General features: G+C 45.7%; 2 protein-coding genes across 2 annotated transcripts in view; one reads left to right on the top strand and one right to left on the bottom strand.

Annotated features, from left to right (window-relative positions):
• NOVA2 (NOVA alternative splicing regulator 2) overlaps positions 1-25596 on the top strand; it is a 69983-nt gene that overhangs the window by 754 nt on the left and 43633 nt on the right. The window lies entirely within an intron of this gene.
• Positions 527-24272, bottom strand: FOXA3 (forkhead box A3). Its single transcript, XM_039325053.1, has 2 exons — positions 23782-24272; positions 527-2536 (listed from the first exon to the last, which is right to left on the bottom strand). The coding sequence occupies exons 1-2, from the start codon at positions 23851-23853 to the stop codon at positions 1349-1351; spliced, it is 1260 nt and encodes a 419-aa protein (XP_039180987.1). The 5' UTR covers positions 23854-24272; the 3' UTR covers positions 527-1348.

Here is a 25596-nt window from a genome sequence, read left to right as displayed (position 1 = left end):
CAACATATCAATACTGTAGACCAGTGTTTCTCAACCTTGGCAATTTGAAGATGGGTGGACTTCAACTCCTGGGAAGTTCAAATTGCCAATTTTGAGAAACATTGCTGTAGACCAGAGGTAGTCAACCTTGGCTCTTTTATGACTCATGGACTTCAAGTCCCAGAATTCTGAGAGTTGAAGTCCAGGAGTCATAAAAGAGCCAAGGTTGACTACCCCTGCTGTAGACACTGCAATCAAAACAGGAATTTTTTTCCCCATAGATATCAGTTACCTGTTTTTTTCTGGATTGTACTTTGATTTGGATGATAGGTCAGATGCTACTTCGAAAGGGAAAGCAAGATTTCATGGTGTATCTAGGCATGGTTGACTTGGAAAAAAGATGTTAACAGTGATTTGTTTATTATCAATAATAATCAAACTATTTATAAGGTCTCACTAGGGGTTAGGAGTCATTATATCCCGAGGGCAGAGGAACATTTTTTTTTTGTTCTAATCACCCCGAAAAGCAAGAGAGAAAGACACAGAATTGAAACCAAGACGCTACCTGGAGCTGCCTCTAAAGCACGATATATTAAATCAACTCTTACCCTTTTCCCAACAGAAAGCACATGTATTTAAATATAAAGCCATTACAAAAAAAATTTTGAATTATATTCCATGTTCCTCTTCAGGCTGTGGCGTAATCGTCTTTGGGGTGTAACCAAACCCTTTTCTATATGTGTAACAATGGAAGTCCTCACCATGCTCAATTCTGACCTAAATGGGTTTGAGTATCCCCAGACAAAATTTGAATCATCAACTGTAACATTTACATTGAGACAGCAAAGTCCTTGGCTGCAGCACAGCCTCTTCCCTCTTCATTTACGTACGGACATTCACCCAAACTCCAGTTCTGGAGAAATAAAACCTAGCGAATAGCTGAAACATTCAGAGGGGGGCCCCTCAGTCTGAGATGGTGGGGTTTTGCCCTTGGGGAATCCATGCTGACCAATGACCTCCATGTCAACGTGGACAGGGATCCATGACTGGTCTTAACCAGTCTGCCCTTGATAGCAGCAAGGCATGGAGCTGGTTATTATTATTATTATTATTATTTTTGCGCTAGCTGTTCCCTGCTTCCCGTTACTTTGGGCACAAGAGTCTGTTGAAGTAGAAGGTATTGTTGACCACGATGAGATTTGGAAAGTTCATCCGAATCAGGTAGACCAGGCCTCGCGGTGCGCTCCTTTCCTCTACCCGTGTTGTAGCTGGCTGGTGATGGGAGGAAACCTCTCAGGGATGGACTTTCTGGTTTTTTTGGCCAAGTTTCTCTTACCTGACCTTTTGATTTGATGGTAGGGCAGCCGCCTTACGAGGCGTTGAGCAAAGAACGGCTGTAGAGGCTCTGGTAGTAGGAACCGGTCTCGCTGAGCGAGGTGGAGGTCTCATAGGTATGTTTACTTTCCACCGAGTGGGGGGAGTTGTAGCTGCTGTACGCCATAGCCTGCTCGTAGGATTTGAGGTCGATCTTGTGGCTTTGCTCGGTGGACATCAAGTTGGTGATGGAAAAAGGATGATTGAAGTTGAACTGAGGGTCCATTTTGAGATCGTTTGGAAGATCCAGGTTGGTAATGGAGTTGGCAAAGTAGTGACTGGTCATAGATTGTGAGATGGGAGCTGGGGAGGCCTCGGATGCCGGGGATGAACCCTGAGCTCCCGAACAATCAAGTTGGACCAGACTTCTTTGCTCCTCAGAACCATGGGAGGTGTCCGAATGGCCGGACTCGGCTCCTTCTGAACCAGGGTTGGGACTCTGACCTTCCTGAAGGCCTTCAGAAACCTTTGAAGCTTGCTCCCGAGCGTGGGAAGCCTTGGAGCCGGTCTTCTTAGCCTTGTCCTCGATTTTGAAACGCTTCTGGCGTCTCAGGTAGCAGCCATTTTCAAACATGTTGCCCGAATTGGGGTGGAGGGCCCAGTAGGACCCCTTGCCTGGCTTGTCCGGAGAACGGGCCACCTTGACAAAGCAGTCGTTGAAGGAGAGCGAATGGCGGATGGAGTTCTGCCAACGTTGCTGGTTCTCACGATAGTAGGGGAAGAGATCCATGATCCACTGGTAGATCTCGTTGAGGGTCAGCATTTTGCTGGGGGCCTGCTGAATGGCCATGGTTATGAGGGAGATGTATGAGTAGGGCGGCTTGGCATGGGTCAGCGTGCGCCGGTAGGACTTGTTGATCTCTTTGGGCCTGTTCATGTTTGAGGGAGAGTAACCCAGAGGGGCCATGGGTTGACCAACATTCTGGTAGGGTGAGAGTGAATTGAGAGTGGGTGGCTGGGCTCCCAGTGGCGTCAACACTGGGCTGACCGGAGACGCCACCGTCGGAAGACCCATGGGGCTGGTGGCATTGGCCAGTCCCGTGACCGAAGGGCTGCTCAAGCTGCTGTTTGGGTAAGTCATATTTATAGAATTGGGAGAATTCAGCGGATTGAGGGTCACGTAAGAATTAATGGGGTTCATTGGCCCCAAACTGGATGCCATTGTGCTGACGGAAGGAAATACCTGAGGAAAAGAGAAGAAAGACTTGGTCAGAAGATAGGTTCTCCGGGGGGGGGGGGGAGTCACAAAAGAGGCAGAAAACCCATAGGTGAAGCTTTTCCCACTGTTGGGATCAAGCCAAATACTGATTTATACAGCTGCTTCCGAGATAGTTCTAAAGAAGCAGAGGGTAAGCTGCTGACTGTAAAATCAGCTGAGACGGTCTCAGGAGAGAATAATAGAAAGGGAAGACCCAGTACAGTTTATCTAGGGCAGTGGTTCTCAACCTGTGGGTCGGGACCCCATTTGGGGTCGAACGACCATTTCACGGGGGTCCCCAAACAATGCAGTCCGCCATTTCCCCCCCCTTTTCCTTAGCTGTGCTCCTCCCTTTTATTCTATTGGCTTTTGAAAGCCAATAGAATAGACTCTCTTGAATAGAGTCTAATTCTATTGGCTTTCAAAAGCCAATAGGAATTGTCCAGGCTGTCTCTGCCCTGCTGAGCCCGCCAAAAGTCCCGTTCTGCAAACGGTGCTGCACCAGTTGAGTAGTCCTTGACTTATGACCAGTTGGGAGTCGCGGCATTAAAAAGGTTGAGAATCACTGATCTAGGGAATCAGAAGGACAGGGCCCCAATGATTCATAGGGGCTAGCCCAACTTAGTTCCATGGCATTGACAGAACTATTATCTCCGTTTCATTAAATGGATCAGGCCAACTTTTTCTATGAGGTCTTGCATTAACTACCACTCATTGGAAGAAGGGTGTTTTTTTCTGTTCCCTTTTCCAACAATACCCCCAAAGGCCACCAAACTATAATTTTGCATGTGACAGAAAGAGAAATTTAGTAAATGCCTACCTGGAATGCAATCACACTGATTAGGTTTTATTTTCATTAACTGTAGGCCGAATAAAATGTAGAAGGCTAAACCTCTGGTCCCAGTGACTGTACCCAGATTGGATCTTGCAGAATGCAATCGCATCCCGTTTTGGCCCCTGTATCGCCCAATCCTTCTTAAAATGAAGCCCTCAGCCCCCTGCTCAAAAGCCATGCTTGGCTCTTAGTTGGCAGCATTAAAAAAATTGGGATTTTTTTTGCCATAAATAGAGGCGGATTGGTTGATGCATAAGTTTAGCAATTTCCCACTTGAGCCTAATCTGGGCTATCCAGTATTTGTTTGCTCAAAACCACAGAAGAGAGAATTTAGATGCTGATGTTCAAAAGAGCAGGGATTCCACCACCCACTCAGTATTGTTTATATAAGATAGGGACTTAATTGACAATCTGATTCGTCTTGCTTAATGAACGGAAAGTGGCTGCCAAGGGCTAGGTGAAACCAGTCAATGTTGATTGGTGTCACGCTGGCCATTGGTTGTGCCTGCAGAACAGCAAGAAGGAAATGGTGAATTTTTATAGGGTTTTAATAGAAACGGGAAGTGCACCTGAAGCGGTGAGCGTAGGGTGGGAAAAACCCAGGTTCAGATCCCAGAACACTTAGGACATTTCCTGGATCTGAATCGTGAACCCCAAGCGGGGAAGGAAAGATCAGAAAGCAAGGCTGGAAACAAATCAAAGCAGCTTCCTCCAAGCCAGTCTTCCAGATGCTTTGGATTACAGCGCCCAGAAGTCACAGCCATTTCTTAGCCCTGGGATTTGTAAGGGCAACATTAACATTCCAATTTTGTTGGAAACTTTATGATGGCACACAACACACACACACGCACACACGCACACGAACACATCCTCTCAAGGAACAGAATTCTCAGACTTCTAGAGAACTTCAGTTCCTGAGTTTCCATGAGCCAGCAGAGTGTCCCCTCATTCACACAGTAATCCAGGGGCCTCTCATGTGTGCAAACTACTTTGGGGCTATTCAAATCACACTCTGTGCAATAAAAGTATCCCAGAGAGCATATCTGAAATTAAAAATATTATGTACGGCATACAGAAAGCCAGGGCAGAAATGTTGGGTTCGGTTGTAGTTATAAGTCAAGGACTACCTGTATAGTTCCCATCACCACCACCGGCAGCACCATGATGACTGTGAAGACTGGATCTTTCGATTCAACAATTATGGAGGATCCTGAACCCTTTTTAAACCTAACGTGGCCCAACGATCTCCCCTTTTGTTTCCTGGACTGGATCCACCTAAAGACACCCATCCAAATATTTGCTTTACACCCTTAAAAAACCTATTTCCCTGTTCCACCCAGAGCCTTGGAAGTGAATGGGACTGGTGCCAATATTGTGGTGCAGGGCAACACAATGTGGGGCAGAGTTCCTTGCCACCTAAGGGAAACTAAAGGTTCCCCAAAGGAAACGGTTGGCGGGAAGGACTTTTTTTTCTCCATCAGTTAAAACCAGCCTCACAGGTCCATTTGGGGCAGGGAGGAACAACGGTCCTACTCTGAGCGTCCGGAATAACAACTTCTTTCTGACGACCCTTTCCCCAATGCGGGGCCTTCCAGATGCGTTGGACTGCATCTCTCAGGATTTCCCCATCAGCATGGCTGATAAGTAGCTATCAAAACTTTAGTCTGATCCGTCTGAAGGTGGCCCGGTCAAAGGAGGACCTGGTAGAACTCTCTGGGCGCTTCCCAATCAGTTGATCATAGGCCACAAGGCCAGGCCAGGCTTTGGCCTAATGCCACGTTCTCAGGTAAGGTCATAAACCACAGGTAGCCCAAGCTACCCTTTCTTAGGCAAACATTTGAGTTGTCTTTGACCAATGGTTGGAAAGTCTGGGCCTGTTGAGCTTTGTAGGTCAAAGGCCTGATCCGTTAAAAGAGATCCCCAGTCTTATGATGGTTCTTGGGCTGAAAAGAAAGTATCTATCTTAAAGTTATCTAAGGAAGACAGAGCAAGAAGCAATGAATGGAAACTAATTAAGAAGAGAACCAACGTAAAAATAAGGAGAAACTTCCTGACAGTGAGAACAATTAACCAGTGGGACGACTTGTCTCTAGAAGCGGTGGATGCTCCGACACTGGAAGTTTTAAAGAAGAGACTGGACAGCCACTTGTCTGAAATGGGATAGGGTTTCCTGCCTGAGCAGGGGGTTGGGCTAGATGATCTCCAAGGCCCCTTCCGACTCTGTTATTCTACTATTTTGTGCCTCGTGCTTGGGAAAGAACATTTTGGAGAGTCATCCTCAAATGACGTCTGATCCTCAAGCAGCAACTCATCACCTCTGAGCAAAAAACATACTTTCGGTTAACCCTGATTTGGTTCGCTTTGTCTGGATGCGTATTTTGCAGCTTAGGTCGGTGGGCCAAGCCGGCTAAATCCTTTTTAGAATAAGGGAAGGAGATTAGTCCTGACCAAGGCCAGGGTCCCATTGTCTCTGAGATCACAGATGGCTTTTGAACCTTCTTTCCTTATCTTAGATTACAACAAGCTATTTCAGGGCCACTCTTGAAGACCCTTGTCACATGACTGGGATTTATTAGCCAGATGTTTCTTAGGTCCAGCAGGAACTTTTTCCCCTGAGATGGACAACAACCTTTGGAACCAGCCCTGGGAGGATTCCTTGGCAAGGACGTTTTGAAAGCCCGGCCAGATTCCCCATCTCTTGCTCCAGGGGTAAAATCTCGTTTTTTACTCTTAAAGGTGGGGAGCAAATACTGGTAGTCTTATGACCACAACTGAGCCCAACATTTATGTTGCTAAGTGAAACATTTGTTAAGTGAGTTTTGCCCAGTGGTGGGATTCAGCCGGTTCGCACCACTTTGGCAGAACCGGTAGCTAATTTTTTGTTGCACAGGCCCAGAATGGACGTCCGGAAGTGGCATCCACACGGAGAACCGGTTGTTCACATATTTGAATCCCACCACTGGTTTTGCCCCATTTTACAACCACAGTTGTTAAGTGAATCACTGCAGTTGTTAAGTCAGTCACGTGGCTGTTAAGCGAATTCGGTTTCTCCCATTGACTCAGCTTGTCAGAAGGTCACAAAAAGTGATCACCTGATCCCGGGAACAGGGCAGCCGTCATAAATAAGAGTCGATTGACAAGCATCCGAATTTTATTCACGTGACCGTGGGAATGTTGTTGCAACAGTCATAAGTGTGAAAAAGGGTCGCAAGGCACTTTTTCAGTGGGGCGGTAACTTTGAACCGTCACTAAATGAACTGTTGTAAGTCGAAGACTATCTGTATATCTTTATAAAAGTAGGCTGATGTGTGTTGTGTGTCCCAGATCCGCCATGTATTTACAAATAAACCAGTTGTGCTGCGTACTTGGGAGTTTGATTGTTTCTGACCCCAGAATGGATGCAGCAAACGTCAACTTGCTACATCAATTATAAATTATCTGAGAGGCAACAATTGTTATAGCTCTTCCCCCCCCCCCCCCGATGCCCATAGGCAATGATGAAGCTTATCCTGGATACTTTTGGTGGAATCTAAACATTTCTGCCTAATTTTGTGAGCTGCAGCCAGCTTTTTCTTCAGAATGAATATTCACGGGCTGTATGAAACATTAGAATTTTAGATAATCAGTTACGCAGCCCGTAGGGTCTCAAGTCTTCCATAGCTTGAGAAAAGGAGGCAAAGCTATCATTCTTCAAAGCATCAGAAGGCAGAACAAGAAGCAACGGATGGAAGCTAATCAAGGAAAGAACCAACCTAGAACCAAGGATGAATTTCCTGACAGTGAGAACGATTAATCAGTAGAATAGCTTGACTCCTGGAGTTATGGGTGCTCCATCATTGGAGGTTTTCAAAAACAGACTGGACAGCCACTTGACCGGGATGGTATAAGATCTGCTCAAGCAGGAAGTTGGACTAGAAGACCTCTAAGGTCCCTTCCAGCCCTGATTCTATGTTCTAGGCGGTGTACAAAGACCAATTTAAATCTGGAATTGGGAGCTGCGGGCTGAAATCTCCAGATGGGGCCAAGATGTGCTTCTTCGCCACCCAAAAACCTTGGAAGAATGAATCTTAGTTTTCTGGGAAAACGGGACGATTCTGCTCCCACAGGGCATGGATCGCCTCATTTCTCAGTTTTTTTCTCATTTGCATTTGGTGAATCCCAGCATTCTTCCCTCCAGATTTCCTGAGTTTTGGGGGGGGTAAAGGAATAAAACAGCTTGAACTGCAGTTTTGGGGAGGGAAGATTTGGTTCCTCCAGGGCCGCTCTCATCTTCCAGATAGGCTCAAATCCTCTCCAAACAGCCCAGCAGACGCTGGGATTGTGCAAGTGAGCCCGGGGCCATCACCCCTCACCCTTCCCCCTGAGTAGGCAGGCAGCCTTGGACATTAGCATCTGTTGTTTGCCTGGGGTCTGGCAATCAGTGCTGGGCTTGGTTCTCTCCCAAAAGGACAGAGGGAACTCTTATCCCCCCACCCTACCCCACGTGAACAAGATGACCTTTAGAACAGGAGAGCAGCAGAGCTGCGGCCCACCCCTTGGTTGGGAAACTGGAGTTCAACCCCCTGGTGCAATTGAGAGAGGGAGCGAGAGAGGGATGCAGAATTTAACAGAACAATAGAGTTGGAAGGGACCTTGGAGGTCTTCTAGTCTAACCCCCTGTTCAATTAGGAGACCCTATAGCATTTCTGACAAGTGGCTGCGCAGTGATGGGACAGCCACCATTTCTGAAGGCAAGCCATTCCACTGATTGATTGTTCTGTTTTTTTCAAATCTTCTTTGACCTATGTTTTTTTTAATTTAATCAATCCAGCTGATCTTTGACTGATGCCATGCAGTTTCTATCCTGACCCCTTATCCAGTATTGCGGGCAGAGATTAGGAAAAACTCTATTCCCACAGGATAACAGTCGATGAACTGAATTGGGATGATCACTTTGATTTCCCAGTCAGAGGACAAGCTTGGGAAGGCTTACTCAGAAGCACGTCTTGCATGTGATCCCAAAAAGGGAGCCCACCCCCACTCCCCTTGCAACGTCAGCATTGAGCAACTGCAACATTGTGCGTATCCTGGGTCGCCCAGACCACTGGGTTTTTTTTTTAAAAAAAAATGCACATTTTGTCCTTCCTAAACCACCAAGCTGGTGGCGAATGACAATCCGTTTGTAAGACCACCTTGAGTTTGGGATCAAGAGTTCCTAACTAAAGAACTCTTGATCCTTTAAGGCTAATCTGGGTTAGATGAATGGATTTAAAAACTTCCAAGGTTACTAACCCCCACCCCCTTATCCTCCAAAGTTTGTAATTCATTGGGCCAGCTTTAGATAAAATTTTGCAATTCAAGGAAAGAGTCAGAAAGTCTGTTCCATGTTAGAAACAGCATGCTTCTCTTAGATTCTCTTTGGCCAATTTTGTTGGCCTCCAGACTATTTGGTTTATACAGTAATCCAAAGTCTGGATACACATGACAATAATTCCAAAGAAACATACTCTTTTGCCTGCCTTCCTTCCCTCCCTCCCTCCTTCCTTCCTTCCTTCCTTCCTTCCTTCCTTCCTTCCTTCCTTCCTTCCTTCCTTCCTTCCTTCCTTCCTTCCTTCCCTCCCTCCCTCCCTCCCTCCCTCCCTCCCTCCCTCCTTCCTTCCTTCCTTCCTTCCTTCCTTCCTTCCTTCCTTCCTTCCTTCCTTTCTTTCTTTCTTCCTTCTCTTACTCATACTAAGGATCCCAGTAGGGGTAAAAAATTTAGAACTACTTGTCAAAGAAAAACCAGCCAAGGTATACAAAGGCAAAATAGCCATTTAACCTGGGGTCTTCAGCCTGAGTGGGAGGAGGTATCCCAGAGGAAGGGTGACTCTGCCTACCACCCAGGAGTGGTGTGTGTGTGTGTGGGGGGGAATGGAGTAAAGTCCCTTCTCCAACCAACCTATCTCAAGCTCCTTGCAAATTTTATCCCCCCCCCCTCCCAATGTGCTGGCTTCTTGTCAAAATCAAAACTGGCAACCCAAGGAGGAACTACGTGGCAAATGCGGTCTTTGTGCTGTCCCTCCGTGTTTGAGTTGACTGCATGTTCTGTCACTCTTGTTCAAACTGTAGGCGGCCAAATTGGACCCCCTGTCCCAGGCCAATGGCTTTTCAGTGTAATAAGAAGGAAATAAATAAACGTTGCTTTGTTCTGGATCGGCCTCTTTGGGAAGCGTTCCTCCTTCTAGCATCCTATCCCAAAGCAGAGTGTGAAAAGAGCTGCAGTCTCTTTTGTACCTCCTCTCCGGGGGTGATTTCTCAAACCCCTGGAGCTGACCGCCCCCCACCCCAGCCCCCAGCCCCAATCGGCCGCCCAGGTATGGTTCCAGCCTTGGCAACAGCGGATGGAGCTGTTCCAATTGAAGCCAGAGTGGTCAGGTGGTTAAGGCACCAGGCTAGGAAGCAGGAGACCATGAGTTCAGGTTTTGCCTTACTCATGAAAGCCAGAGGGGTGACTTAAAATTTATTTATTTATTTATTTATTTATTTATTTACCTATTTACCTACTTATTTATTTTCCTCTTTATTTATTTATTTATTTATTTATTTATTTATTTATTTGGGAAATTTCTATGGCTGCCTACTCGCTCATAGTGACTCTAGGCCAGTGGTTCTCAACCTTTTTAATGCCGCGACCCCCAACCGGTCGTAAGTCGAGGACTACTCAACCGGTCGTAAGTCGAGGACTACTCAACTGGTGCAGCACCGTTTGCAGAGTGGGACTTTTGGCGGGCTCAGCAGGGCAGAGACAGCCTGGACAATTCCTATTGGCTTTTGAAAGCCAATAGAATTAGACTCTATTCAAGGGAGTAGCACAGCTAAGGAAAAGGGGGGGGGAAATGGTGGACTGCGTTGTTTGGCGACCCCCGTGAAATGGTCGTTCGACCCCAAATGGGGTCCCGACCCACAGGTTGAGAACCACTGCTCTAGGCGGCTTACAAGCAATAAAAACACAGTATAGAAAATAAAACTGTGGGTCAATCACCAGGAGATAATGAGCTTTAGTCCAGCTGGGTGATTTTTGGATCAATCACCAGGAGGTGGTATGTTCAAATCCCACCTTAGCCACCAACGCAAGCGCTGGGCTGTTGTGCAAAGCTCTCAGGGCAGGCTCCTCCTTCTCTCCTCGGAGGGTCACCCCCCAGGTCAGGAATCGCCCCTGGGTTGCTCCCCCCTTCTGAGAGCCAGCCCGCTTAGGGTTAAACTCTTGCAGCTAGTCCCTCCAAGCTCAGCTCACAAAAAGTAGAGGTAATGAGTTAACCATTCTGGAACCTGAGCGGGTGGGGAAAGATAGAAGCTCCTCAAGGAGCAGGGATTAGGACGGCTCCTAAGCAGATACGCATTTGGGGGAGCGGAAGGACCAGAAGGATTCAGCCCAAGGCCACGGATTGTGTTTTCTTGCCCGGGAATCCAGGTTCTGAATGCCAGCCTGCACTGTTCAAACCACGGGGAACAACCTTTGTGCCAAATGCTGGCCTCCTCTTGTACTCGGTCCGCTATTCATGGTGAGGGGTTTCCCTTCCAACTCTCCCTGGCTGCCTCTACTGGAGCCTTCCAGAAAGGCCGGCTTAAATTTCCTCCCACTCAAAGGAGCTTGTCCCTTACACCGGGGGTCCCTTACACCGGGGGTCCTGCAAGGCTGGCTGAAGAAGAGTTGAAGTCCACAAGTCTTAAAGTTGCCAAGGCTGGAGACCACTGCTTTGCACTGTTGCGGGCTGGGAAGCAACAGATTTCTCTTTCGCCCAGGTTTGTTTGTTTGTTTGTATCCTGCCTTTATTCTTTTTTACAAATAACTCAAGGTGAACACATGCCTCCTCCTATTTTTCTCACAACCACCCTGTGAGGTGAGTTGGGCTGAGAGGGAGAGACTGGCCCAGGCAGCTTTCACCCTTAAAATGGGACTAGAACTCACGGTCTCCTGGTGACTGGTCCAAAGTCACCCAGATGGCTTTCGTGACTAAGGCAGGACTAGACTCCTCTTTTCTAGTCTGATGCCGTAACCATTAGACCAAACTGGCTCCAAAACTGGTTAAATCAAACCGATTCCGCCATGAGGTTATTGGATCAGGGAAATCGCGCCTAGTTTTAGCAGCGCACCAGCCTTGATTAAAAGGGTTGGGTGATTTGTGTTTCAGCAGATGGTGTCAATCAGGCTTCTAACGCTGATCCAGGATATGGTTTATTTGTTTGGGCAGAGCTTGCCATGTAAACATGGCCATTGGGCTTTGTTAATGTGGCTTAGCGTGTTGCACGAAGCCAGCCAAAGCAATATTGAAAAAGAAAGAAGTTGCAATCACAACACAAAATGTCTCACAGCCCCTCCCCAGATCTTAAGCCGTCTCACTCAGTTTTCCCACCATCACTCATAGCTTGCTCGCTCATGTTTACAACTTGACCATTTTAGATTTTCTTAGCAACACAGGAGGAGAGATTGTTAGTCTCTCCTAGTTATGATAGCAAATAAAAAATAAAAAATTACAAGGTGTTTGTTAGTACCATCTTCATCTAGCCAATTTTATTAAATTGTATTAGTAGGAAAAGGTGCTATCCAACTCTTCCTAATTTTAACACACAAGTGGTTCCTTTTAACTTTGCCTATTCTATTCTATTCTATTCTATTCTATTCTATTCTATTCTATTCTATTCTATTCTATTCTATTCTATTTCATTATTCTATTCTGTTCTCTTCTGTTTTAGCAAAAAAAATGATGGGTGTTTCTCTAGGTGAAAACCCAAAGCCAGTTCCTGAAAAATATTTGCCTAGTTGCATTTGAAATGTGGCACAGTTTAAGTCTGCGCCTATCTGCCATCCCACCCTGATTAGAGGCAAAAGATTGTACCAATAGAAGAGGATATTTATTTAAATGGATGGATGGAAGGAAGGGTGTCAAAAAATATTCCTCCTTTAGTCCTCTCCACCATTCCTGGCCTCTGGACGGAGTGTCCATCCCGCTCAGCAGGTTTCTATTTGCTCCATTCCACGAAGACCACAGAAGGTGCTAAAATTAAGTTGATTTTCCTGCCGGGCAATGTTTGGACCAATTTTGAAAGTCTGGGCGCTGGGCGTGATGATGGATTGGTCCACGAAGCAGGAGGGAGGCACGGAGGGGTAAAAAAAGGGTGGTTGTCTTGCAAACTGCTCCTGGCGCCAACGCCATCTGAGCTTGCAATAGATTTTTTTTTTTTTTTAAAGAAAAAGAGCTCTCCAGAAAGACATCCACCATAAAATTGCCAAATTTTTAACAGGCCCTGCTCCTGTGCCCCTGCCCTGTGGCATGGCTGAAGAAAATCTCCTTGTCTGGAAAGGCTGTCAAAGGCAAAGGAGCAGATCTAATTTAAAAACTTGATCAGCCTTTTCTAGCTGTGGGATTCTGCCAGCCAGCCGGGATTATTTGTTCGCTAAATCAAACCTTTCAGGTGAAGACGTCCGGAAACAGAATAACAGGAGTTTCTTTAAAGGCAGCCTTTTATCCATCTCTTTCTCATGGTACTCAAAATGAAGAATAATTAATTACGCTATCCTACGTAACTGCCGAGGGATTAGAACGGTGGAAAGAGAACTCTGTATAGAAGATATTTCAAAAGCCCAGCAAATAGTGCCACCAATGTAATAATAATAATAATAGTAGTAGTAGCAGCAGCAGCAGCAGCAGCAACAGCAGTAGTAGTAGTAGTAGTAAAGTTGGAAGGGATCTTGGGGGTCATCTAGCCCAACCCCCTGCTCAGGCAGGAAACTCTTTACCAGTGGTGGCGAACCTATGGCACGGGTGCCAGAGGTGGCACTCAGAGCCCTCTCTGTGGGCACGCGCGCCGTCGCCCCAGTCCTAGACCTTCAGCTGGGTTTTATAAAACCTTTTTGCTTTAGGCCTCCACCGCAGTGTGCAAAAAAAAAAAAAGGTTCAATCAGTCAATTTCAACTTCTCGCGGGGAAAAAAAAAAGATCTTGCAAAGTTGGAGTTGATTGATTGAACTTTTTAGTCCCACCGTTATCACTGCAGCCACGCCCACCCAATGGGCCATGCCCACCCAACTGGCCACACCCAGAGAATGGGCCACACCCACCCGGCACTCGATGATGCATAAGTGGGTTTTGGGTTGCAGTTTGGGCACTCGGTCTCTAAAAGGTTCGCCATCACTGCTCTATACCATCTCAGACATTAAGCCAGTGTTTCTCAACCTTGACCATTTTAAGGCATGTGGACTTCAACTCCCAGAATTCCACAGCCAGCATTGCTGGCTGTGGAATTCTGGGAGTTGAAGTCCACATGCCTTAAAATGGTCAAGTTTGGGAAACACTGCTTTAAGCCAAACTTTAATACAAGTAGTCCCCAACTTACAATGATTTAATGACCAAAGTTACAGGGACGCTGAAAAAAAGTGACTTATGACCGCTTTTCACACTTAACGACTGTTGCAAGCATCCCCAGGGTCACATGATCGAAACTCAGACGCTTGCCAACTGACTCAGACTTATGGCGGTTGCAGGGTCCCGGGATCATGTGATCACTTTTTGGCAACCTTCTGACAAGCCCAGTCAATGGGGAAGCCGGATTCCCTTAAAAACCGTGTTACGCAACTTAACTAAGTTAACCAGGGTTCCAGAAATGCATTTTAGAAAGTTTTAGGGGTTTGCCCAGTAAGTCAAGTCAAGTCCCTTTCCTGTTTTCATTCTCTCGTCAATGAGCGGGAGAGTCACCCTGCCCGGATCTCCAAAGGTGCGTTTTAACTAAGCAGAATTACAGAGTTGGGAGGGATCTTGGAGGTCATCTAGTCCGACCCGCTGCTCAAGCAGGAGACCCTATGCTAGTTCAGAGAAATGGTTGTCCAGTCTCTTCTTGAAAACCAGTGGTGATGGAGCACCCACAACCGCTGGAGGCAAGCTGTCCCACCGATTCATTGTTCCAACTGTCAGGAAGTTTCTCCTTAGTTCCAGGTTGCTTCTCTCCTTGATCAATTTTCATCTATCGCTCCTTGTCCTGCCCTCAGGTGCTTTGGAGAATAGGTTGACCCTCCTTCTTCTCCGTGGCAGCCCCTCAAATATTGGAAGACCGCCGTCACGTCACCCCTGGTCCTTCTCTTCATTAGACGAGACACTTCCAATTCCTGCAACCGCCCTTCATACGTTTCATCCTCCAAGGAAGACAATAATCCCCACCTCCCTCACTGCCCCATGGAAGGCCCACTGACGGGTGTAATGCTGAGGAAGCCCTCAACTTCCAAAGTGCTGGAAGTTCATGGACACCAGTTGACCACTGGCTGGTCTTTCTAACACTGAGGGGTCTGAAATAGTCTTCCAGACTCAGAACAAACCTGAGACCAATTCATCTTCCTCTCCCGAGATCGTGCCAAATCGGGCTTTTTTTTTTTTTTTTTTTTTGATTATGCCAGTCCTAATCTGGCAGGCAAAAAAAAAATTCCTCCTATGAGTTACATCAGGAAGTTAAAACCCCAAAAATGGCAAGAGTCAAAGTTGTGGTGACTATATCTGCCTTCCGTCTGGGTCAGCTGGCACAACTTTTACAGTTGATGAATGGGGCCTGCCCCCATGCCCACACCCCTCCCCGATGTCTGATATGCAGGGGAGGAATTAAATCAAGAAATACATGTTTGAAAGGAGGGAGGGGAGCGTTGTGCTCTGACCCCCCAGGCCCAGCCAACTGTGAAGTTCACTTCCGGGGGGATTTCAAGCCACCTCATGAGTAAATGGCATCCTTTGTGGTTTCGCCTTCCCAGCCCGCCATTTTAGATTCCGTGCAGATCTGCCGAGGACATTTCAATCTCCTTTAAGGATCCTTTACAGGTAGTCCTCGGCTTCACGGCCACAACTGAGCCGAAACGTTGTTAAGCGAGTTTTGCCCCATCTTACGATCTGTCTCGCCACGTCTCTGAAGCGAATACCTGCGGTTGTCGAGTTAGTGACACGGTTGGGAAGTGAATCTGGCTTCCCCCAGTGACTTTGCGTGTCCAAAGAGCACAAAAGGGGATCACACGACCCCGGGACGCTGCAACCGTCATAAATATGAGTCAGTTGCCAAGGTCCTGAATTTTAATCCCGTGACCACAGGGATGCTGCAATGATCGTAAGTGTGAAAAGCGACCTTAAGTCACATCTTTCAGTGCCGTTGTAACTTTAAACGGTCACTAAATGAACTGTTGTAAGCCGAGGCCTGGCTGTGCTTATTTTAAAAGGGCCTCTTTGGGGGCTGTTTCTCCAATAACCTTTGTTAAGACTCTGGCTATTTTCCTGGTCCGCCCCTTCGCCTCCTATCTAAGGCGGTGTGCAGTTCACGTCCGTAAGAATTCGTCACCTTGGGTGTGGGCCACACACTTCTTTTATTGTGCAGGTGTGTTTGCACGTAAGCTCAGCCGGGCTCTGCCTTCGGTGGGGAGGTGGTCATTCTTATCCTGCAATCAGGAGGCAAGCAGTGAGCAATTCCTCTCCCAGGCAAGAAGGACCCATCCTGAGCCTCAGGGCAAAATATAGCTAGTCCTCGTCTTGCAACTGTTCACTTAGGAACCGTTCAAAGTTACAACGGCGCTGACTTAGGACCATTTTTCGCACTTACAACCTTTGCTGCATCCCTGTGGTCACGTGATCAAAATTCAGCCGCTCAGCAAGTGACTCCTATTTATGATAGGAATCCCGGAGGGGGGATGTCAAGTGATCCCACTTTTGTGACCTTGTGATTCACTTAACAACGGTGGCCAGAAAGGTCGTAAAATGGGACAAAGTGCACTTTAACGTCTCACTTAGCAACAGAAATGTTGTGGTCGTAAGTTGAGGGCTACCTGTGCTTGTTAGGAGGGAGACTGATGTTGAGGGCCACAGGTTTGGATTTGGGGGGGTCCATGATGTAGAGCTTTTCAGTCTGCAGCATAAAGTGGGTGCAGCTCCCCAAAGCTGTGGGTGCAGATGTATCACAAGCATAGAAGAGAGGATAACAGGGCTGGAAGGGACCTTGGAGGTCTTCTAGTCTAACCCCCTGCTCAAGCAGCAGAGCCTATACTGTTTCAGATAATTGGGAGTCCAGTCCACTGAAGCAGTAGGTGAGAACTTAAATGGACTCCAGAAGATGGTAGAGGACAGGAAGACCTGGAGGAACGTTGTCCATGGGGTCGCGATGGGTCAGACACGACTTCGCAATTAACAACAACAACAACAACAAGTCTCTTCTTAAAGGCCTCCCGTGTTGGAGCGCCCACAATTTCCAAAGGCTCTATGGAACATTTCATTTATCCTCTTGTTTACTGGATTTATAGCCTTTTCTCCCCAATTTTATAACTGAAACAGCAACCTGATACGGTAGTTTCAGCTGAGAGAGAACAACTAGCCCAGAATTTTAGGGGAGGGGGCATCGATCTGATTCTCCCCAATGCCAGTCCAGCATTTCACCACCACAATCAATTTTTTAATGAGATTAAAAGGGGGAAGTAATTAAACCCATCATAGGAGCGTAATGTAGGTGCTTAATTTTGACGAAAAGGCAGTGAAATGGAAAGCAAAGTAACATGTGTCTTTGTGCTATTTATTCCCAGCTCTCGGCTCAGGAAAGGCTCAGTAAAATTTTCCCACTCTCCGAGGTCAATTAATTTCATAGCTGCAAACTTAAAATTTTGTACAGGAGAGCCTCAGCAACGAGAATGAAGCTGTTGTGGATTCAGAGTTACACCCGACTCCAGAGTTACTGATTAATCCGAATCTTTCCAGCGGTTTACAGAAAAAGCCCCAGTCGTAAAATCTTCCGCAAGATAATAAACATATATATTAATCTGCAAGGGAGACGATATGTACCACAACAGCCTCATTTTCCCAGCACGTAAAGCTGATGCCTTTAGTCCAAGCTCAGTTTAAAGTGGGTTTTTTTTGTAGGGCTGCACATTTAAATTGGTTTCTCCCATAAATTAAGTTTATACGGCAGAAATGATGGATTTTGGTGGAGTAGGATTGTAATTCTAAGAGCAGTGCTGAAAGTTAAGGAGGGACACATTTAATCTGGGTGGTAACTGCTTTGGTGAAGTGCTCCTACTTAACAAAACCTGACAAAGGACGATACAAGTAGTCCTCGGCTTACAACTGTTCTTTTAGTGACTGTTAGTTACTGGAACGGCACTGAAAAAAGTAACCAATGACCCTTTTTCACATGACCGTTGCAGCGTCCCCATGCTTGTGTGGTCAAAATTTGGACGCTTGGCAACTGACTCGCACTTATGGCGTAGTAGTAGTGTCCAGGGTTGCATCATCCCCTTTTGTGACATTCTGACAAGCAAAGTCAAGGGGGAAGCCAGATTCACTTCACAACCTGGTTACTCACTTAACAACTGTACCGATTCGCATAATAACTGTGGCAAGAAAAGTGGGGTAAATGGGGCAAAACTCATGTCTTCTTTAGCAATGCAAATTTTGGACTCAACTGTGGTCTCTGGGCAGCTAAATTGAGATACACACACACACACATTTGTTTTCTGAGGTTTTCACGGATGTTTGTATGTAGGTCTTTGGTTATTCGGGTTTTCACTTCCAATTTTACACGGGAGAAAACCCGAATAACCAAAGACCTACATAGATAGATAGATAGATAGATAGATAGATAGATAGATAGATAGATAGATAGATAGATAGATAGATAGATAGATAGATAGATAGATAGATACAGGTTGTGACGAAACTCTGGGGAAGGAGGGCGCAGAACGGGATCTTTGCTGAGAACTCAGATAGTTTGCTAAAAGAGAGGCCAGCTAAATCCTCTTCGCTCAGCCTCCTGTCTGATTTTTCCTCCTGGTGTTTATTTATATCAAAGCGGGCAGCTTTGGCACGGAGCAAACTTTTCCAGTTCAGCCAACCTGAATTAGATTACCCAGATCACGGGTGACTGTCATTGAGCAACGGCGCCCTGGCCCGTAGTGTCGCAACCCGGATTATTTTATCTCAACAGCCAAATTTAAAAAAAAAGAAAAGAAAAGAAATCTGATGAAGCAATTGATCCCTTGCAGTTTGTCTCCCTCCTTCAGCCCCAGTTCCTCTTCCGGCTACAGGGCATCCCTTCTTTGCATGCCCTCCCTGGACAAAGGGATATTCACGGGAGGGCAGCTTCCTGGCTGGCCCTGCCTGGAGATGGTTGGGGTGGGGCTGGACTTAGTTTGGTCTGTGCGTGTTTTACTTTGCGAAACTCTGAAAACGCCGCCTTCCCCAACCAGCGACCCAAACGAGGAAATGAATCAAAAAAGACTTTAGCATCCTCCAACAAGGCGGACATTGTGGGGCGTCCAGTAACATATGGCAATTTTTTTTACGGAAGCAGGGCCAGATTGGCTGATCTTTTAGGTCAAACCCGTTTTCCTCCTCCTCCTCCTCCTCCGTGGGGGGCTTTCATCTGGTTAGTCTTTGTTAATATTTGGGTGGTTTTTATCCTTGCACTTGGTTTCTGTGCTTTGCTTGTTCAAACGGGAAGAAAAAAATAAACAAAAGAAGAAAAGGAAGAATACTTAAGTCTGTGTGTGTTTCCCTGTGTGTGTGTGTATGTGTGTGTGTGTATGTATTAAATAAGCAAATATAATCAGCCTTGTAGTGCATGATTTTGAAGGCCTCTGGGCTCAGTTTACAGCTACCCAATTTTGAGAGTTTGCAATGCCAAATCCCCATTGACTTATTTATATGTGTGTGCGTGTGTGTGTGTGTGTGTGTGTGTGTGTGTGTATTCTTCCCATATTTGGGTTGACCGGGTGCATCATAAAAAACCACTTAAGACATGTATGTATACATACACACACAGAGTGGGATGGCTGCTTTGTCAGTAAATGTAATTAATTAATGCAAGATCACTTTCTACTATGATTATTATGGTTGGTCATACAGTTAGCCAGATGTTCAAATTAGATTTGGCTTTTTTTGTCCACCTACTGAGTTATTATTGTTCTTATCATCAACTGGAATATTACTAGAATATCCTTAAATAAAAGAATAACAAAGTATAACAACAAGAGATCTCAAGATGGTTGCAGCAAGGATTGTTTGGAACGGCCACCGATACTCTTTTCCACGTTATTCCATTCCATACCATTTTCCAACTGGGAACAGAAAGAAATATGGGGATGATGGTTGGTGCTAAGCCTGCAGCCTCCCAGGTGGTGAAAAAAAAACCAAAGAAAGCAAACAATGGTTCAACACAGGAGTCTCCAAATTTGGCCATTTTAAGACTTGTGGACTTCAGCTCCCAGAATTCTTTAGCCAGTCGTGAAGTCCACAAGTCTTAAAGTGGCCAAGTCTGGAGGCCCCTGGTTTAGCAGAAAAGAATGAGAAGGTTGATGATTTTGGAGCCGTTGACAAGCAGCCTTTGAGTCCTCTAAGTGGCTGGAGTGACTTTCCAAACCTGGAGATCTCCAAAGACACTAAAAAGACCTGCCTCCAAAAGTTGTGGGTGCTCCATCATGGAGGCTTTAAAGAAGAGATTGGACAACCACCTGACTGAAATGGTATGGGCAGAGTGCTGGACTAGAAGACCTCCAAAATCCCTTCCAATACTGTTATTCTGTTATTCCAAGTACTTGAAAGCAATCGGGTTGTCAGGATTAACATCCTGCTTGACCTGAAAAAATCCAAGACCACCAACTTCTCCATGGGCCCGTTTCTTGGTCTTTGGGGAAGGATAGCCCACTGGGAGGGAGAGCTATTTTTCTCTCAAGCCTCCCACTGGTGCTTTTTTCCCCCAAGATCAAAGAAACAAGCCTACAGTTCACAATACACATTAAGCAATTTATTGACTTACACAACTGATACGACAGCCTGCCTTACAGACCAAAACCCTGGGCGGTTCACTGCAACAGCATTAAAAATACGTATAAAAAAACTGTCATTACGTGTTTCGGCTGTTTTAGGCATAAGGCCTGACATTTGCAACAAACACGGTTAAAGCCAATGCTGTAGCATGAGGAAGGGAGACATCCAACAACTCAGTGGCTGGATCGGCATATAATCAAGAGTCCTGTAATTTGTTGGTTTGACTTTTACTAGGCAGATGGTCCTTGTCTGAAGACCACAATGGAGCCCAACATTTATGTTGCTAAGCAAGACGGTTGTTAAGTGAGTTTGGCCCCATGTTACAACCTTTCTTACCAGGGTCATTAACTGAATCGCTTGTAAGTTACTAACACGGTTGTTAAGTGAATCTGGCTTCCCCATTGACTTTGCTTGTCAGAAGGTCGCAAAAGGGGATCGCGTGACCCCGGCACACTGCGACCGTCATAACTATGAGACAGTTGCCAAGCATTTGAATGTTGATCACGTGACCAGGGGGAGGCTGCAACGGTCCTTAGTGTGAAAAACGGTCGTAAGTCCCTTTATTCAGTGCTGTTGTGAGTTTGAATGGTCACTAAACAAATGGTCGTAAGTCAGGGACCAGCTGCACTAACTCATCCAGCGTTGTTTACAATTATTCTCCATTACGGTTTGTTCAGCCCATCATAGGAAACAACGCCTGGTTTGAGCGCACCAGTGGGAAACCCTTTGAGGGCTGTTCTCAGGGTGGGTGGGGGATTCCTGCTTCAATTGGCAGAAAACAGGGGCGCCTTTTTCTGGCGGCTGAAGTCGCGGGTGGTTCGGTGGGCTGCATATTTAGGAGCTGGATGACCTTCTGAAGCCAATAGATCAGTAAAGGAATCCCGATGTCCTGCCCACCAATGCAAATGAGGCCCAACTCTGTCTTCCTGCACAACTGGCGGCTTCTGCGCAATCACACGGACCCATCCCTTTACGGGACTTATTGAAGTCCAAACCATAACATGCAGGTATGAGCCAGTCAGTGGACGTGAGCTCTTGAGGTCTGAGAAGGTGTCAGCTCCAACAAGGAGCATTCACACCTTCAGCTGAGTGCCGGGTCGGCCAGGCTTTACCAAAGTTTCTTGAGCCTTGCTAGCAATCTCCTTCCCAGCCTGATCCTCAGGCTGACTTTAACTTGTAGATCTATGAGGAGGCTTTTGTTTGTGAAGTGTATTCTTTCTTTTCCCTTTAGACAAGTATATGATTTTATTATAAAAATTATACTATGGTATTACTATTATGAGGCGTCCTGGGCGTTCTCTGATCTGGCTTGTTTTCTTGCAAACGTTTCATGACCCAAACTAGGTAACGTCATCAGTGCTAGGTTAAATCCCCCTCCCTTCTAGCACTGATGATGTTACTCGCTTGGGTCACGAAACGTCTGCAAGAAAGCAAGCCAGCTCAGAGAGCACCAACGATCCTCACTTCAGCCCTGAGCTACAAATATTCTCCTTTATTGCTACTTACTATTATCATTATCATCTCCGTTAAGTTTGGGCTAACCGTATAAAGGATATAGAATTTAATCATTTTTAAAAAGTTTTTTTTTCCCCATTAATTAAGGAAGGGACCAAGTGCTGTTTGTCCACTGTGTGGCACCTCTGATTCTTCTAATGTTGTTAAAAGATCCTTTATTTGCAGAGATTTGTTAAAATCATGAAGTGCTATCTGAAAAAGAGTCTTTTTCCCCACCATTTCTGACCATCAAATCTTTTCTGCTGCCAGAAAGAGATTTCCTAGAGAAAATATATTTGGTCGGGTTGCCTAGAATTCCAGGCCTGCAAAAGAAATTGAAGAATCTCTTTGCAACAGGCTGATCCAACCGTGCAGATCAGCTAAAATTCAGTGCTGGAAAGTTCCTCGACTTCATTTTTGTATCAGAGGAAAAGATTTCCTTTTGCCAGCCTGGAATTTCTTGCTCATCCTGGAGTTATCGAAGTGCGGAGAAAGATTGAGCTTCAATCTGCGTTTACTTCCACTGAGATCGACAGGGTGCTATCCACGGGTAAATGGGCATAGATTTCAGCTGCTGCCTTAATCTTTTCAGAAACTGCTGTTGATTTACTTAATTGTAGAAAGGATTAAGGCCAGAATGGGTGGATTTGGAGAGAGTTGGTGGCCGAGAACGGCAAGCAGCAGAATCAGAAATTGCTGCCGAGGCAGGCATTCCTGATACAAAAGCACATTCTTCGGGTGGTAAAACGTGTGCAGATAGTGGCTTGACTGGTAGCTGAACACGGGCAGCATGGAAACATTGCAGAAACGGCCAAAGACTTCAGGTTTCCTGAAAGGGTGTGTATGAAATCAACCCAGCTCAAGACTAGACAGGAGGGTGGCAATCAATCCACCATCGCCAGCAAACTCCCTTCCCTCCACAGTGCCAGTTGATGAGCTGTTTTGAAAATTGGCATGGCGAATTCTCAGAATTGGGTAGCTGTAAACCAAACCCTTCAACATCGGTGCGTTATGAGGCTGACTACAATTTGCTTACTTAATAAAAAAATTAATTAAAATAAGGACAAGAAAGAGGGCAGAAAGGATGTCCCTTTTCTTGTAAGTTTGTATAAGTGCGGCTTTCCTTTTATTAAGCAATTCGGCTTCTTAAGAGGCGCTTGTTAATTGCAGCAAAAATGGCCACTATGGAAAAGTAATTGGGTTTTATTCCTTTAGATGAATATGATGGGGTTGACGATGATTCAAAATAAAGCCGTGCTGGTACCAATTGTCGCCAAGTTGGCTTGAAGTGTAACTCTTTTAACCCAGGCATCTGGCTGGGAGTGATGGGAACTGTAATCCAACAATTCTGTCAGGGTTTGGGGGAAATCTAGAAGCTGTTTGGCAAGATTGAGAGAGTTCACTAGAAGGCAAATTATTAAGGTGGTCTGACTGCTTCTTTATTTACAAAGTTACAGTTTATTTTAACGTTTATTGGGCGCAATGCCGAAGAAATAATAGGTTTTTTTTAAAAAAAAAATTCATTAGGTAAAATTATAAGCGACTTCTTTCGTTTGTGGGAGCTGAGTGGAATTTCCAGACCCGGGAAGTTTATAAATAATGAAAAATGATTTGATTCTGAATTTTCTAATTTGTCACTTTTGGATCAAGGGCTTGTTAGAATTAATGGATCTTAGCTGGAGATGAGAGTGCTCACACTTCTTTTTTCTTTTTCGTTATCAAAATTCTGTTACGCCCTACAAAATAATAATAATCAAAATGCAAAACTCAACCAGCTGATGCGATCAGTCTATTTTAGTTTATTTTTAGTTTAGCATATATCTTAAAGAGTTTAGTTTAGTTTAGTTTAGCTTTAATTTAGGTTTAGTTTAGTTTAATCATTCTCCCGTAGGCAAAAAAGACGAAGAAACCATCTTGCTATCTGCAATATTTTGTAGGTTTTCCTACTTTTTCTGTGAAATCCTACCTCAGAATCCCTCATTATTTTCTAGATACGCACCCTAACCACAAAGGAAGCACAGGTCTCTTCTTTCCCCCAAACCACCCAGATTCCTTGAATACGACTTCTTGTTAAAAATAAAAAAAAGCCCTCCCATCTTCCACTCCACGTACCTCTGTGGGTTCGTTGTAATACGAGGTCCACTCGGAGATATCGTGCGATTCCATTTTGACCGAGCCCAGCATTCCAAAATTCCGGAGAGGAAAAATAATGGCTTGTCCGTGCTTAAAATTTCAAGGAGAGCGGGAAATCCTGGAATTGGTTTCTCGGGGAAGTTGAATGCTTTATTTTAAGGCTCGTCTTCTTCTCCCAAATGCCTTCGTTTTGAAACTCAGCCTAAACCCACAGCCTGAAAGATTGATCTCAGAATGGACTGCCTTCCTCTTTTTTTTCCCAAAGTGTGCAGTGGCACTTTGGGAGCCAAAGACTCAAGGTGCCCAGAAGTCAGGCGAGTCAACAGGTTTCCATGATTATAGGACAATCCAATTTTGGGACCCAAGGTCCAGGGTGATTTTCAGAGGGCTGCCTTTGGGATGTGCAAGCTGTTCGCGTCGGTTGAAACCTGAATGGCTAGTTGTCCCGAGGTCGTCTCTTAGTATCTGAAGGGCTGTCACCTGGACAGGTCTGAGTCTTTATAAAGCTACCTCTTTATCCCAACACTCCTCCTGCTGGTGGACAGTTAAAAAGTTAGTTATCTGTCCTTGGCCAGCTAGGGAAACCAGGTCCCTCTGCCACCTGGTGGAAGGGACACCGTTGCAAGAATGTGGGTGGCCCAAGGATGTCACAACCAAAGGCTTGGTGCAACTTTATGGAGCGGCAACCTCTATGAAGGGGAACATCTGGCTACTGTTTGGTGTCAGGTCGCTAGATAGCTTGGTGGTGACCAAAAGATTGCAGCTTACGGTATATTAAATTTATTTCACGTTGTACATACTGTAATTTCTGCTCCACACCAAGCAGGGACGTATTGGCTATCTCTAGTCTAAGGAAGAGAAGGATTAGTGGTGAGATGACAGCCATCTTCCAATATCTAGGGTCTGCCACAGAGAAGAGGGGGTCAACCTATTCTCCAAAGCAGGATAAGAAGCAACGGATGGAAACTAATGCAGGAGGCATCCAGCCTGGAACTAAGGACAAATTTCCTGAAAGTGAGAACAACTAACCAGTGGAACGACTTCCCTCCAGAGGTTGTGGGTGCTCCAACACTGGAAGTTTTAAAGAAAAGATTAGACTTACCACTATTCATTTCAATCAACCAGAATAGAGCTGGACGGGACCTTGGAGGTCTTCTAGTCCAGCCCCCTGCTCACGCAGGAGATCCTATACCATTTCGGTCGTGTGGCTGTCTAGTCTTTTCTTGAAGACCTTGAGTGATGGAGCACCCACAATTTCTGAAGGCCAAAGCTGTTCCACTAGTTAATTCTCCTCACTGTCAGGAAGTTTCTCCTTAATTCCAAGTTGCTTCTCTCCTTGACTGGTTTCCATCCATTGTTCCTTGCGTTGTCTTCTGGTGCTTTGGAAAATAGTTCATGACTGTTTGTAGTTACAGTGGCCCTGAAAAAAGTGACCTATGATCATTTTTCACACTTACGATCGTCGATTAAGGGGCTTAAATCAGAACTTGGGACTCTTGGCAACTGGTTCCTATTTATGACGGTCGCAGTGTCCTGGGGTCACACGTGATCCCGTTTTTGCCACCGTCTGACAACCAAAGTCAAACGGGAACCCAGATTCACTTAACAGCCGTGTCCGTAACTTAACAACTTGCAGTGATTCACGTAATAACTGAGGCCCAAAAGGTCATTAAAATGAGGCAAACCTCACTTAACAACCGTCTCGCTTAGCAAAGGAAATTTGGGGCTGAGTTGTGATCGTAATTTCGAGGACTACCTCTACTGAAAACAGCTCAATATAGAGGCATCCACAGG

This window comes from Crotalus tigris, unplaced genomic scaffold (assembly GCF_016545835.1).
Source record: "Crotalus tigris isolate CLP2741 ecotype Arizona unplaced genomic scaffold, ASM1654583v1 scf7180000024316.1084291, whole genome shotgun sequence".
In the NCBI taxonomy this organism is placed as follows: Eukaryota; Metazoa; Chordata; class Lepidosauria; order Squamata; family Viperidae; genus Crotalus; species Crotalus tigris.
Note: the sequence above shows the minus strand (reverse complement) of the source record. Positions and strands in the feature narration are given on the sequence as shown.